Source organism: Pituophis catenifer, unplaced genomic scaffold, assembly GCF_029215685.1.
Source record: "Pituophis catenifer annectens isolate HBS135680 unplaced genomic scaffold, rPitCat1.0.hap2 SCAF_6, whole genome shotgun sequence".
Lineage (NCBI taxonomy): Eukaryota > Metazoa > Chordata > Lepidosauria > Squamata > Colubridae > Pituophis > Pituophis catenifer.
The window spans coordinates 24,817,459-24,834,629 of NW_027256886.1; the positions used below are offsets into that span (position 1 = coordinate 24,817,459).

Here is a 17,171-nt window from a genome sequence, read left to right on the forward strand (position 1 = left end):
CCATTTGTTACTCAAAACAATAACATGGGAACCAATAGCGGCTGCAGCACATTTGAAAGAATTGTGGCTGGAGCCAGAGTACATTTTGTTGGAAATAAACTTACTCAATGAAAACCTTTTCTTCAATGAATTAAAATTAGAAGTTCACATAGTTCAAAAATAATGTTTGTTTTTCAATGTCTGGTCTAAAAATATTATCCTTTAAGAAAATGGGATCGTCTTTTGGATTTATGAGTTTTGAGGAATGCTAAAGATTATGTAAGGGAGATCCATAATGTATATGAAATTGCTTTTGCTTCTTTCTTCAATATATTATTCAGATAAGTTTATCAGGTGATTTAAGCTGATTTACTCACAGTAAATGAAATTTTTTTTATTTAAATTAGTTTACTTAGTTCATATTTATGACAGCATAAAGGCCGACTACTTGATCGTACAATTTGGGCCAGGAAAGAGACTTGAAATTGTTGAGGTAATCTGAACATCACTTGGTCTTTTGAAGTCATGACGTAGAAGGTAAGTAACTCTGCATATAATTTGTTTATATAATTTAGTTTTACAATGCACCATTCACTCAGCAATATACTCTGAAAATATACAAAACTTACATAACCAAATCAGTATTGTTCGGCAGCCATCAATTATCCAAACCAGTTTAAAAGACAGCCAGTACTTCTCAAGATTGATTTTAAACCACAAATATTCTATAAAGGCCACATAAAGCAAATGACTTTTTCTCAGGGAAAATATTAGAATATTAACTAATTTTGCCACCTTAATAGACATGAATATAAAGAGTTAGATCAAGACTCCACTGGTTGCATTTAATCCACACTAAATTTAATAGGTCTAAAATGCAACTTAGTCTGGATCTAATCAAAAGCAAAAACTTGTAATCAAGTTAATACCTGCTTTTTTTTCTAAAACTGAACTGGCTAAATTACTTTTAAAAAAACTATACAGTATTATTGCACTCCTTGAATGTGCAGTTCTTGGACACATACCAGCACTGAAAGGGATCTTGCATTAAGATTTTCAGAAGGTACAACATGAAGACAAGTAGATCATCCAGTCTGTACCAACAGCTTTCTGTCTTCAGTACAGACCTTCATTTATTTCATTCATGTTGCCTTTGGAAAGTATCACTTAATGTCTGAAAGCAGAATAAATAAAAACAGAACAAGTTACAAGATAGCCTCATAAAGTAAACTCAAAGAAAATCTCAACACAAAAATATTCAATAAAAAAAGGATTAAAATCCCCCCAAAAGTAGGATTTCTCTGTAAGCAGACTCTACTTCAGCGTCCCCCAACCTTTTGGGCACCAGAGCACAACTCCATAGAGGGTGGTTTTTATGGAGACTGGGAGGTGTGGTTTCATGCATTGCCTAGATCTCATGCATGCATGGATGGGGCTTTACTCGCTTGCACAGACAGGTTCCTGGTGGGCTGCGGACCAGTGCCAGTCTGCAGCCTGGGGTTGGGGATCCCTGCTCTACTTCATTGCTTAAATAGCTTAGATAAGTACAGAATATGGTCGGAAAGGAAAGATCTATGTCTAACTGTCAGACAGCTAAATACTTTAACTAATATTAAATACTTGTATGATATACACACACATCCCCAAACAAATGAACCATTTAAAAAACTTACAAGAAGTTTTCAGTACTGATGAATGGGGCTATGATCTATGATGTGGCATTTGCTCCATATGCACATTGAGTTTCATTTCATTATCAAGAATTTGAACAAGTTGCTGCATGGAAGGAAGATGCCCAGACTCCAGCTTAGACCATACTGGGACATCTAAAAAGCATAGGGAAAAAAGGGTAAAATATATAAGGTGAAGGAACAGCTTTTATAGCTACCTACATTCAAAATACTTATGCAATCTATGGATACAAGCTTTTGAAATGAAAAAGGTCAGAATATTCTGGTTCCTTCTAAACCAAGCAAGAATGCTGAAAAATCCACAGAAAATATAAACGTTGCAATACTACAAACAAAATTTATTCTCAGTAAGCCTGGAAGAGACAACACACATGTAAAACCATCAGTATTGTTGTTCTAATTACTCTGTAGCTAAGTATATCATTCATGAAGATTTTGGGACATCAGTGAGTATCTGAAGACTACAAATTCAAATAGTTCCTTCTTTTGTTAATGATTCAAAACATTGAGAGTAAGAAAGTTAACACGGTTATTAATGTAAAGTTTTGGAAAGGAAAACCAATATTTATTCATGTTCTGATTTCATTTCAGTTTTTTTGTAACATCAAACAGTAAGACATAAATTCTCAGCCAAATTTAGCAGGCTCTTGAAAACACACTGCCATTTTTAAAACACTAGTTCATTACAAAATACATGCATGAAAAAAACCTCCTATTCCCTTATCTTATTTGGGAATTTCCAAAATGAGAAACACAAACTGGCTACTCTCTAAACTCAAATGAAATGACCTTACTAATCTAAAGAAGACCATAACTAACATTATTTTTACTGTGTTAGAATACAAATGTAATAAAAAAAGTAAAATAATCTTAGTTTTGTGAAAGTTTAGGGCTCAGATCCAAAAAGGTTCTTTTTTATCTGTAGAAAACCTATGTCTGATCAAATGGCATTTATATATTGATAAAATTCTTAACAAATAAAGTGCCTTCAAATCAAGTTTGACTCCAATCTGTGTCTTATATGGATACATAAAGTCCATTTTAAACTTAATGGAAGACAAACAATTATTGAAAACTTACCATTTAAAGTTATTTCAAATGCACCTGTTGACATACACTGGTTCTCAATCATGTTGCTCAGGAAGAAAACCATCATACAAGCATATACCTAAAAAGAGCATTTATCATAGTTATTAAATCACACAATATATTTAAGAGTTATGTAACATATCTGTGAATTCCCCAATTAAATTGATAGCAATATCTGTTATGCATACTTCTTTATTATTTTTAATAGGTTTTACTGATTTGCTATTTTTATATTACAAAAGTCATTTAGACTTAGAAAAAAATAGATTTATGAATAACACTGGCAACATCAAATTTTAACAGAAAGATAACCTAGAAGTTATTTTTGCCCCCAGAGATACGAAGAATTCAAGGCCTCGGTGCCTTCCACCGTGCCCTAAAGACCTTTCTTTTTCAGCAAGCCGGGCTGGCTTAACACTTTTTAAAATGTTTTTAATAGCTTTGTTATTGTTCTTTTAATTTTGGGGCCAAACATATATATGTCTTTTTAAATTGGTTTTAATGTTTGTATTTATGTTTTTACTTTGGCTGTACACTGCCCTGAGTCCTTCGGGAGAAGGGCGGTATATAAATTTGAAAAATAAATAAATAAATAAATAAACCTAAGAAATGCAATATATAAATGCTGTGTGTGTGTGTGTGTGTGTGTGTGTGTGTCTCCATTAAGCTCCATTAAAAAACTTATAGTTTCACAATCTGCTTATTAATATTCTGCTTCAACTCTAATAATACCTAATGAGTATTTGTTTAGTATTATTCAAGAATGAGATGATACAACTCTTACCAAGATGGCTCTGAAAATTTTTTAGTCAAACATTATAAAAGCACTTTAAAAATACACTTTCCTCAAAGAAAGTGGGTCAAGTTATTAAACTTCAACCCATTCTTCATTCAGTTACTTATTTTAAAGTGTTTCACAAATTCTAATTTTGAAGATGTTAAATAGAATTTTAAACACTCTTATATCAACTAGATAGTAGTGCTGTTTTGTTGTGATTATTAACTTATTTAAATTTATTATCCGTCAAACTCCAATGGACTCTCCAAACTACTTATAACAATCAAAAGAAAAATGTATTATTTGTGGAATTTAAAAGGACCAAACATTATCATGCCCATGTGAGAACCAATTTGCTGTGATAGTTAAAGGCACGAGACCAGAAGCCAGGAGTCTAGTCCTGTTTTAGGCACAAAGCCAGCTGAGTGGCATTGGGTCAGTCAGTGACTCTCTCAGCCCTAGGAAGAAAACAATGGTAAGCCACTTCCAAAAAATATTGCCAAAAAACAGGGACTTGTCAAAGCAGTCCCAAGAGTTAAGAGCTAACACAAAGGCATACCGTATGTATGTATACATATACATATACACATACATACATACACACACACACACACACACACACAAATCTTACTTGCAGCCAAAAATAATCTCTTTATGAGCCAAGATTTTTTTTCATTCCTAAATGAAATGTTTTAGTTGTATTACTATGCTTGTAATGTTTTTAAAGAACATTCCGTTTCGAATGTTATGAGTAAGAGGATACTCATGTAATGTGGCTCAATTAAGTAAACACAGTATAAAATCTGCTTCTAGTACAATTAAAAAATAAAATGCTATTAAGAAATAGTACCTTATTTTCTTGTCCCCACTGCCAGACACTTGGAGTTTGCATGCCAAATAAAGCAAAGGGATCCTTGCCAACAATAATGAAGCCTATTAGCACTAGTTTGAAGACTGACAAGAAAGATGCTATATGTCTAGTAGAAAAAAAAGATAAGTTAATTACCAGAGTAGGATAAAATAAATTTAACTAATCTAAAGAAACAAAAGTTATGCCATGCCAATGTGAACTCCAGTGGATTTTGCTTTACCATGTATCTGAAAAGCTGCACATAAACTTTAAAGAGCATTAACAACGGCTAAATATTATTCTTAAAAAATTGAGTCTTTGGTGTTCTCTGAACTTAGCTGTTTGCTTATATTTTGTTACTTTTCAGACTGTTACATTATTATTATTGTACACAGTCATCAAAACTAAATCAGAATGCAATCAAATATTGCTTCTGAGATTTCGTAACATTACAGAACTTGATATCCCCAATCCATTCAGGTAAATCAGGGGTGTCAAACTTGTGTCGTCATGGCGGCATCACGTGACGTATCGGGACTATTTTCCCCTTTGCTAAACCGGGCATGGGCGTGGCCAGTGCATGACGCATCCGGCCTGCAGGCCGTGAGTTTGACTGTCCTGAGGTAAATTATTTAGCATATTTTAACTCAGAACTAACTTACCTATATATAGGTTGGGGAAGATAGTTTTCCCCTTCAATGCGGATGTCTGGGTACCGCTGGCTAATAACCCGCATGTACTCTTCAAACACCCGCCTGTATCCTCAGGAAACACTGCACAGAAATATTTTATCACAATTAGTACTGTTATTTATACAAACATATACACACACAACCCTCCCTTCCCTACCTGATGAATTCAATGGTATGGAAAAAGCTCTTTCTCTAGAACTCTAAGTCAGATAATTAGAAATACTGGCAATAGCCACCTGAGAAAAAACAAGAACTAATACCCCCAAAAAGTGTTTTACTAGTTAATAATTGCTGGAAGTTCTCACCTTACACCAGTGATTTTGTATAGAAAAATGCTTGATATATAGATATATACTGAGGTTGTAGAAACATTTCCCCCGATTATATTAGAAAATATCTAATACTGATGTCTAATACTGATATTTTATGGTTTTATTATGACATTAAGAGCCTTGGTGGCGCAGCAGACTAATGTGCTGTTAACTAGTGCCAACTGCCTGCAATTACTGCAAGTTCAAATCTCCCCAGGCTCAAGGTTGACTCAGCCTTTTATCCTTTCGAGGTAGGTAAAATGAGGACCCGGATTGTGGGGGCAATAAGCTTTGTATAAAAAAAAGAACACTGCTTGGGGGGGGGGCAAAAGCCCTACTAAGCAGGTATATACAAAAGTATGAAGGCTATTGCTTAACGCATTGTAAGCCGCCCTGAGTCTCCGGAGAAGGGCGGCATATAAATCTAACCAATAAATTAGTTTATACTGTATTTTTATTTACCATACTGCATGTAGATACACACTATACAAAACTATGGCTAACTGTAATCCCACCCAGTATGCTCTGACCTTTAAAATATTAGCAAAAATGAATAGAATAGAATAGAATAGAATAGAATAGAATAGAATAGAATAGAATAGAATAGAATAGAATAGAGTAGCAATTAAACAAGATTGCAATTTTTTTCTGCAATACCATTTGTAACATAAAATTATTACTTTGTTGCTTCCATAGTGTTTTACATTACAATTTGTTACAAAGCCTTTCAGTAATCAGTTTCTATATTATATTTGAATGTACAACAATCATGTAGTATCATGATAAGAAACAATTGGAAAAATCAGAACAGCAGCTTTGGTTATAAACCAGTCTTTGTGATCCAATAATTAGCATAAAACAAAAAATCCATTTCTTTTGCTCAAATGACTCCTTCCAAAAGTCTTCATCATACACTAAGGATATTATGACCAAGCAGTCTAATTCAAGAACTGGATAGATACCATATTGATTTTCATAATGTTGAAAGTCAGTTTTTGAAAGTCAGTTGCTCTCATGGAGATTAACTTTTTTCAACAAATTTTAATAAAATTAATTTTAACTAGAGTGCATAGACTTATTTAGTGCTATGAAAATCTAATTTACAATACTGTTCCTGAGCTTAATGATTGAGGAATTTTATATAACATTATTTATTTATAAACTTTATTAAATAGCTGCTTTAAAAATAAAAACCTTAAAAGACTAATGTGAAATTGTTTTTTAAAATTATTGTATCTCCTGTTTTCCTACTTTAATTCCTATGTGTTTTGTTATGCTGATGCAACACTGATTCATCAGAGACATAACAATACTTGTTTAAAAATAGCAAGAAATAGGCACAAATATTCTTAATTCTGAAAGCTTCATAGGAAAAAAGAAAAGATAAATAATTAAGGAAAGAATCAAAAGATACTTAGGGCAGAACAAAAACTGAACTATCCTCAAATTTCAAAATCACAATAATCTCTAATCAAATTTAAGCAGAGATCTAGCTTGTTTAGTTTCAGACTTGTAATTTATAATGTTGAAGTCTCATTTCCAAAAGTATGTACATGTATGATCAGTGGTGGGTTCCTCCCGGTTCGGTCTGGTTCGGCCGAGCCAGTAGTGGTGACGATATGACATCACCGAACCGGTTATTCCCCCCGCCCTCCCATCCCCCCATGTTATTCTTACCTTTTATTTGGTCCCACCCCCAATCTATTGCTGACTCCTGAGTCCCAGCTGATGACTAGAGGGAAAAAAACTGTTTAAACTCTTGCCGCGGGGCTTCAAAGGGCCGTCCTACAGCTGATCAGTGTTAAAAGCAAACAAATGAGTTGGGTCGTAAGTGCGAGGACCTTCCAGAAATGACTATGACCAGCTAGCCACGCCCACCTAGTCACATGACCTCCAAGCCACACCCACAAAATAAGCCACGCCCACAGAACCGGTAGTAAAAAAATTTAGAACCCACCCCTGTGTATGATGTTGTAGATGACTTGAAATTTTAAATGATATATTGTCAGTCCATGTTCACCCTTAACAATGATAAAAATTGTGCTATTTTAGAAATATTTTGGTAAAACTGATTGCTAAAAAATTCTTAGAATAGCGCCAAGGAACGTTTAATCCAGCAATATCAGGAGGATAAAATCTCTAGCACCCATGACAATTGGCTCTCCTGGCTCAGTGTCTTCAAACCTGTAGTTTAGCAAATCTAGGCAGCCTCTGGCATACAATTCCAGGAAAAAACACTACATATAAATGGAATGGAATTAAATGTTAAATATGTTTACTGACAAGAATTCTCAGTCAGCTTTTTAGAATTATTCAATTGCTTTATCAATTCCATGCATATTAATTCAGGAGTAAGCTCCAGGAGTCTGCACTGCTACAGGTTTACTTTGAGAGTTAGTGCAAAAGTTGTTCCCTAAATGAACAACGAATCTTATGACAGATATGAGATTGAATAACCTGTACTTTATTGCCTCACTTCTAATAGTCTGTTCCTTTATACTGATTTAATCACTGAGCAAAATTAAGATATCTTGTTTTTTTTATAAATTTGGGGGAGGGGGTGGCAGCTAGGAAAACATAAAAAGATGAGCGGAACCACCTACAAATATTTCTACTATCCCAAGTTAACTGCTTTTTTCACTGTAAAGTCACAACATACACATTACCAGATTAAAGATAACCATGTCCTTTTCTCTACAATTTCTGAATTCCTACATCCCTCATCCTCACTCCAATCAAAGAAATTCACTTAGTATGTAACAATACTATAGGCATTTTTAAACTGTCAAGTTATATTACATGTAGTCCTCTATCTATCTATCTATCTATCTATCTATCTATCTATCTATCTATCTATCTATTTATTTATTTATTTATTGGTTCGATTTATATGCCGCCCTTCTCCGGAGACTCAGGGCGGCTTACAATGCGTTAAGCAATAAGACTTATGACTACAATTGAACCCAAAATTTATGTTACTAAATGAGGAATTTGTAAAGTGAGTTTTGCCCCATTTTATGCTCTTTCTTGCCACATTTGTTAACTTAATCTGGGTTTCCTATTGACTTTGCTTGTCAGAAGATCACAAAAGGTGATCATATGACTCTGGGACACTGCAACCATCACAAATATGAACCAATTGTCAAACATCCGAATGTAAAACATATGACCATGAGGATGCTGCAACAGTCATAAGTGTGAAAAATGGTCATAAATCACTTTTTTCCCTTTTGCCATTGTAGTTTCGAATGGTCACTAAATGAACTGTTGTGTCAAAGACTACATGTACTCATCTACCTCCAAGCTGGATGAAAATTACACTGGCATGATTCTGCTGTCCCACTGCCAAATCCTATCCTGCTGTATTCCCAGTGCCCAGAGTAACCTCCAACAAGAGGGGTAACAACATTTAACAATCTGACCGTTTATATACACCTTGAAGATGTCCTGGGACAGCATCAGAATAAGTGGGAAAATACTATTTTAATGTATTAAATGTCAGGTGTGCTAAGGAAAAGATGAAGGCAAGCAATATGAAACAAAAAAGGTTTAAGGCATAAAGTCCATACTAATGAATACTTTCCAGCACTATATATTACAAGTAATCTTAAACTTACAATTACAATTGAGCCCAAAATTTATGTTCCTAAGCAAGACAGTTAAATGAGTTTTGCCCCATTTTATGACCTTTCTTTCCACAGTTAAGTGAATTAAGGTTGTTAAGTTACTGACGCGGTTGTTACGCGAATTTGGGTTCCCTACTGACTTTGCTTGTCAGAACGGTGTAAAAGAAGATCATATGATCTCGGGACACTGCAACCATTATAAATACATGCCACTTGTCAAGACTCTGAAGTTTGATGTGTGACCACTGGGACATTGCAACAGCTGCAAGTATGAAAAATCATAAATCCCTTTTTTCAGTGCCGTTATAACTTCGGAGACTAAATGAATGGTTGCAAATTGAGGACTACCTGTACTGTTCCCAACTCTGCAACAGAAAACACCAGCTCATGTTTTGCTGTTAACCACTTAAAGTTACCCCTCCGACTTTTAAGGCCTTCCAATCCTTAACTAGTCGTCCATTTATCATTTATCATATATTACCAGATCATTTATCTGATCGAATTCCAACCTCACTTCACACACCTCATTTAGCATAATTTCAAAATAAATGCACTCAGTAACCTACAGAAATGTAAATGAAAGGCTAATGAGATCATTTAAAAACTGGGTCTTGCCTGTTTAATATGCAAACTATGGATGTGGCAAGTTTGCCTTGGGTGGGAAGGAGAGTTTGCTTTGCCAATAATCAGGGGTGGGATTCAGCCAGTTGGCACCACTTCGGGAGAACCGGTTGTTAACTTTCTGAGCAATTTTGCAAACTGGTTGTTGGAAGAAATCATTAGGGCAGAGAACCGGTTGTTAAATTATTTGAATCCCATCACTGCCAATAATTATTTGGGGGGGGGGAGAGAGAAAGACAAAGCTTTGAGTATTACAATACTGTATTCTTCTAGCCTTACAACTGCCTGCATCTCCACTCTATCCTGCCTACTCAGACTATCTCCTTGCTGTTGTTCTTAATATTAGCTGCAACCCAACACCGAAGCCAGCAAGCCCCAGCCGGTTTCCCTAGAAAGGAGCCATGCAGAACTTTGCATGCCGGTCATCGCCTCCTCCACTTCTCTTCAGGCGCCACAATCTCTCCACCTCCCTTCCCCGCAACTCCCAGAGCTTCAGGATCGGCCGGCCCACATCCTATCTACCACGATTCTTCCCCCCCCCCCACACACACACACACTCTCCCCCCTTCCCCAATCCGGCGCTTCCACTTGGGTCGGTTCCCGTCGTGACATTTCTTGCCGCTTCCACACACGCCAGCCTGGCGCCCGCGCTTTGCCCCACCATCCTCCGCTCCGCCGCTTCCTTAACTCCCGAGAGCTCGGAAATGAGGAAGCGGCGCCGTCGACGACGGGCTGGAGGCTGAATTTGGCTCCGGTTTACGGTCGGGAAGCAGCGGGCAACGCAACAGGCCTCCGCACCGCACTCACCAGATCTGGAACTTGAGCAACGGCCCGGTGGCATAGGCCATGCGTAGTTTCTTCCCAGGCGGTAGACCGCCCGGCTGAGCCCCAGCGCCGCTCAAGGCCACCGCCACCAGCAACAGCAGCGCCAGGATCGGCTTCATCTTGCTCCCGCTGCCCTCTGGACCCAGAATGGCTTCCCACCACCCGCCGACCCTCTGGGCCCGGGTATGGAAAGCTTCCCCGCTCAGCCGACAGCGGTCAGGTCACGCGAGCCGGCGTTGTAATGCGCCTGCGCCGGAATGTACCTATCGCGAGCCCAAAGGGAAAGGCTGCTCCAACCGCCGCCCTCCTCCCCCCCCCCGCCCCCCACTCCTCCTCAGGAGCGGGGAATGAACGACCGGCCGCTGATATCGCTCAGGGAGGGTTGTAGGTCGTAGGAGATCTTCGCCATCGCCTGAGGGGCGGTCAAAATACGCGGTTGCAGGATGTCCCTCTCTGCTGTAGTTGCAACGGAAATGAATACCCCCCCCGTGCCTGCCTCAGATATGGTATTGTGACAGTCGTCGTTGTATAAAAAGCAGGAGGTGTAAATTCATGGCTGCTTTGCACGTTGGTTGGAGGTCACCCTTTACACGGGGAGGGCGAGATGGGAAGACCCCACCTGCCGCGAGGGGCAGAGATGGTTGAACTATCGAGAGGCGAACTGGCGAGGGCTTTTAGGTGTGTTGGAAATGTGGGGTCATGTTGTGGGTGTTCTCAGAAGGGGATTGCTGGGGGAGAATTTGCAATGGTTAAGAATGGGCTGCCCCAAAAACATCCTGGTCCAAATATGTGTGTGATAGAAGACACCCCCCCCCCCCCCCGCAACAAAGCTGGGAGTTTTCATTTAATTTTTTTTTTAATGTGGGGTGCACCCCAGAGGCTTATTTGAAATAAACTATACACAATATGTTGTTACCTGGACTTTTAGGCTTCATTGTTAGCATTTTAATAAAGGTAATAATATTAGCATTTTGGTATGGCATCCATGCCACCTTTTGAAATTCAGGAAACAATGTTTTTCTTACAAGCCAAAAAACCATTTCTTTTATGGGCAATAACTAGTCTTTTCAGCAGGAGAGGGAGCTTTTTCTGAATGTCCTTGAACACCCTTGCAAATTTTAAGAAAGTTACAAGCTCAGCTGGGAAAAAGGAGTTCTAATGTAACCCATAAATTTGCCACTTTTAGAATCAGTGTTTTCCATTGTTCAGTTCTCACATTTAATCACATCTGATCAATTGCTTTCCCACATATCATATACTGAATGTATCATTTATTTCTGCACCCTATATTTATATCCTATATAAAGATTTGATCTCCCTTAATAAATGCTTTTTGCTTTTCTTGAATTACTTAGTGATTCATATTTTTGGGTGGGTAAAAAAGTCCCTTTGCAAAGGTAAAAATGTTTTTCTCTCCCAAATTCAAGGATCAGGACTTCAGCTCCACACCAACTTGGGGTACCTGAATTTCAGAGCAACAAAACTAGCGCTATTTTTTTTAAAAAAACCGTCAGTTTCCAATTTTATTTTCTTTTATTTAAAATAATATTTTGGGCTGAGAAATTAATAGCTGCCACATTTTAGTCACTGAAGTTTCCTTGGAAACAAAACTATACCTGCTCAGGTTGGTATGGCTGACATAATACTATTTCTGAAGTGAAGAGAATATTATTCCATATTCCAAAACTTGAAAGTTAAGGCTTGGTGGAATTTGATATTCTTTTGAAGAATTATGCTACCAAAGAATCCCTGACTAGAAAGAGAATGGCTATTTCTGTTTTTAAACTACTGAGAGTAGCAGTTTATGTTTATTTTATATGTAACACTGTTACAGCAAGACTGACAGTACATTTAGGCACCCTAAGAAAACATCCTTTTCTCAAAGAGATGTCTCTTCCTGCCCCTAAAATGATTCTTCTTCTTGTGCCATATCCATCATCGGACGTTGGCGATCATGTTGGCGATCTTATTTTTATTGACAGCCACACAAAAATGTGTTGTTGAGTTTTGTCCAAGCCAGTCCCTTAGATTTTGAAGCCATGATGTTCTTCTTCTGCCTGGACCTCATTTGCTTTCAATCTTTCCTTGGAGGAAATGATTGAATTGGAATTATATGGTCATTAATGAAATTTGGACTAAGACTGCATTGGTTGATAAAATGCAATTAAGGTTAATTCTAAGGTTATGCCTAACACTTTTGCTAATTGAAGACTGTTAATTTGTCCATGCCATATAAAAAGTGGAACAAACTTATATCTAGCAGTGAAGCCTAGATAAATTTTAAATTGGCTATTTAAAATTTAGTATGAGTAAAGCATTTCTATCTCAATTTTTAGATAGCAAAACTCCCAGATCTGTTCTCAAAGATTAAGCCCAGTAATTGTGCTGTCATTCACTTTAATTTGAGACATAACATAATTTCCACCAAGTTCTTACCAGCATTATTTCTAATAGGAAAGAGTGAAACAATTCTTCTCTGAACAAAATATGGAGCCAGGTCAATTCTCTTCTGACAGAAAGGAATATTTCTTCTGGATAGGGGCAAAGAGAGCATGTTGCTTTTTTTATTTCTATATGAATGATCTCTTACCAAAAATAAGTTTAAAATGAATTATTGTTCATCTTTTAAGGACATTGTTATTTCAACATTTATATCAGACCAAATAATGGCTAATATTGTAGATTTGACAATGCATCTTGTTTTATTTTAGAAAGTGCAGTTTGTAGGGTTTAGCTGTGTAACTTACTCAAAAATTCAGAGACTATTCAGATACTTCTGAGCTTAGACATCTGGCTGCCACATGGAGGACTAAAAATATGTTTTTTCAAAATAGAAAGCTGAAGCTCTGATTAGTATCACAGGTACATTTTCTTTTAGATGAAGTTCTGTTGCAACTCTAATGCTGCAATCTGGTAGTTATCCTGATCTCTACACACCTAAAGGGTAGGCTGTGCTACAATGTACTAGCAGATGTCTTTTTTCCTCAGAAAAATTCTAGATTTTTAAAAGCACATTTTTCTAGAAAATCTCAGCCATAAGAAAAAAAATCCTTACTGTGATCTTCTGGATTCATCGTAAGTAACGCAGTTGCATAATTAGTCTCCAAGGAATCCGGCTTCAAAAATAATGATCCTCCTGGGTGTCACTCCAAGGTACCAGTCTGTTATTAAACATAAAAATAAGAGTAACCAATGAGGACATCAAACTGTCCACACTGTATTTTTGAATCACAATTTTCCTTCCATATCATTTCTTGCTGGAACTAGGAATATATATGGGTACTGCAGTAGAAGCTGCAGCACCCAAAGAAATTGACCTCACATGCAGGAAAATGGAGATGTTTATCTAAGTTTATCTATTGAGCTCTGCAAATGGGAAAAATGAAAATAGAAGAGTTGTGTGGCTATTAAATTCAAATAAGTAAATAAAGGTAGACTGCATTGGCACAATATGGGCTAATCATTTTATAATGGAGAATATTTACATGGATTATTTTTTCATTCCATTCATTTCCTCTCTGTCAGGCTCAAAAGACCATCAATGAGAGCTGATGTTTACAATATTTTTCATCAGAATTAAGAAAAAACAGTATGATAAACCTTCTAATCATAGGTAGTCTTTGACTTGCAATTGGTCACGTTTCAACCATTCAAAGTTATAACAATATCTGTTAATATCCCCAGCATTATTAACAACCAGTTTTGAAGTTCCAACAGCCAATCCCCATAGTCACCTGATCACATTTTGGATGCTTGGTAATCAGCCCACATTTACATCTCTTTGCAATGTCCACAATCATGTGACCACGGTTTTCATTTTTTGCCAGAAGATGGCTTTAACTAAAATGGGCTTACTTAGTGACTGCCACATTCACTTAATAACCACTGCATTCATTTAATAAGCAGATCTAATTTAATAATAAGATCATAAAATTGTGTGTAGCCATGTGGTGATGCACTTAATGACCATCATGACTTAAAACCCTAATTCCAGGCTCAATGATAGCCGTAGGTCAAGGAATAACTGACTAACCTTAACTAGGTTCAGAAGCTAGGTAGAAATCCTTAGACTAGACTAAGGATTTTTCACCCTCTTACCTAAGATTAGACTAATTCCTTAGATTAGACTAAGAAGGATTTTTTCACCCTCTTACCTAAGATTTATATAGATGATTAATTAAATTCCACAAATGATTACACTAACAATATTACAAGTCTCATGGAATTTGTAAGACATAAAATATAAAGTTTTGATAAAGACACAGAATTCTTATTCCTACAAATTACTATGTTTGATCAAAAGTTGCCAGTAATCTTTATATCTCATGAGCCATAAGAAATTTTAATATTTTCAGAGTATTGTCTTAAAACTGCTATGGAAAAAATACTACAAATGTCAGTGCAATTCTAAATATATTTTCTCAGAAATAAATTTTCAGTATACTTTTTTGATAAGCTAGAATTTCTTCTATTGCTGGTTATAATGATCTTTTTCTGCTTTTTTCTTCCTTTTTCTGCTTTGTGAATAGATGGTGTGGCCTTATTGCTTTATGTTCTGTGCATGCTAAGCAAAGATATATGATAACTCTTTGGCTTTCAAAATTGTGAAAAAGATCAGCCAATCATAGCAGTGCTGCAGTGAAGGATCTTTGCTTTAGGTCTCAAGAGTGATATATTTTATTTTTGGGATAATTTTCTATCAGGGCTAACTGCCGAGTGAGAATGGAAAACGAGAACAGAGCAGTTTATATTATAGTTGCACAAATGCATAAATATTTCCACAGTTCTTATTCTGTTCTTAACTTGATGGAGTCTACATTGTATACATAACCACAAACCGCCTCCTAAAACTGTCCAAACCACTAACAGAACTGCAGTTCTGGTTTTGCATTCATTTGAAAATCACTCATGGGTAATTTCCAGTTTGAGCAATCAGTACATTTGGTCATAACCCATTTTTGTGAACTAAGGGGAATAAAAGCCAAGAGACATTGTTTCTCAGTTGCTGCTCTAGTGTGGCTCTGTGGCAAACCCACTCCTTAGAATTACAGAGCAGAGCAGTTTATATTATAGTTGCACAAATGCACAAATATCCTTAGAATTACGGTATAACATGGCTTGATCCCTTCTAATTTCCGGAAGCTGTGGAAGAAATTTCCAAAAGTGTTTGGTTGAATAATTTGCAACCGCCATCTTTAATTTATTTCATTTTGAATTACTTTATATTTATATTGATTTCATTATTAATATTTTATTGATTCTCTTATTATTTGTTTATTCTTCAACAATATAATAATTTATTCTTTAATTCTTGAATTTGATATTTACCAGTTGTTTTGAATTATTTACCAATAGTTCATAATTACATTTATGTAATGGTTATGGATGTTGTTGATTGTTTTACAAAGTGTAATGAGTCTCTATTGATTTAGTGGTATACAAGTAGATAAAATTATAACAAAGATCAAAACCTCTACTTCCAAATTAAAAAATAAATAAATAAAGCTATTGGGTTTGTGATGGTCAGGCACAACTCTACAATTAAATCAGGCTCACCAGCTGCATGTGGCCACCAAACAACCATGTGCGGGCCATCACATTTTTTCAACATTGCCAAATAGCAGAATAGTGCAGCAGCTATTCCTTTGTGATTATTTCTGACGTTAAGATTAACTCTGGCTATTTTGCCTCTATGAGTTGTGCAGGCCTGATCTAAAGTAATGGTGTGTTGGCATTGGACTTGATTATCTTATACCATCATACCACATTCTTGGAAGCAGTATGGAACTAGTTTGAACTAGTCTGCTTCTTGGACTTTTTTAAAAACTTACCAATGTAATCCCCAGTGCAGGTATTTTCTGATTATCTCCCATCTTGTTCTGACAAGCTCCACCTTTTTTATCCCAAAGATGCTTTTTCAGGAGACAACTTTTCAGCTCCCGTTGCGAACCGGTAGTAAAGGTAAGTAGAACCCACCCCTGATCCACAGGCCAAAATGCGAGACGGGTCACTCCTTTTGTATGTGTGACACGATAATGCATGCAGGGATATAAAGCTTTGGTCATTTCATTTAACTAAAATATGAATTTTGCAGATGCCTCAGGGGTTAGGGGATTTGCATGAACTTGGTAAGTAGCTAACATTACTGTTTCATATGACAAGATTTTTTTTAGTTGGAGATGCATATAATTGAAAAAATAATCATTCCTCATCACTGACATCATATCATGCCCTATTTTCTTAGGTAATTTTTAATCAGTACATCACTTATATTTATATACTCTACATTTCTTGAAACATATACACATTGGATTGAATATATCATACTGCTGTTCAAAAGTGTTATTCGTTTTCACCACCATAAAAGAAGCATGTAGCATTTCAAGTGTAAATATGTCTTATCTTTCAGTATACAGGTAATCTTCAATTTACAATCACAAATGAGCCCAAAATTTCTGTTGCTAAGTGAGACAGATGTTAGGTGAGTTTTGGCCTATTTTACAACCTTTCTTGTCACACTTGTTAAGTGAATCACCACAGTTATTAAATTAATAATAAAGTTGTTAAGTGAATCTGGCTTCCCCATTGACTTTTTTTGTCGGAAAGTTGGAAAAAATTATCACATGACCCCGGTACACTGTGACCATTATAAATATGAGTAAATATGCCAAACATCTGAATTTTGATCACGTGACCATAGGGGTGCTGC

General features: G+C 36.4%; 1 protein-coding gene across 1 annotated transcript; it reads right to left on the minus strand.

The window, feature by feature from the left end:
• Nucleotides 1-337: 337 nt before the first annotated feature.
• Nucleotides 338-10,682, minus strand: SELENOT (selenoprotein T). Its single transcript, XM_070945083.1, has 6 exons — nt 10,445-10,682; nt 5,050-5,160; nt 4,388-4,514; nt 2,751-2,838; nt 1,653-1,805; nt 338-1,153 (listed from the first exon to the last, which is right to left on the minus strand). The coding sequence occupies exons 1-5, from the start codon at nt 10,579-10,581 to the stop codon at nt 1,681-1,683; spliced, it is 588 nt and encodes a 195-aa protein (XP_070801184.1). The 5' UTR covers nt 10,582-10,682; the 3' UTR covers nt 338-1,153; nt 1,653-1,680.
• Between the last annotated feature and the right edge of the window lie 6,489 nt (nt 10,683-17,171).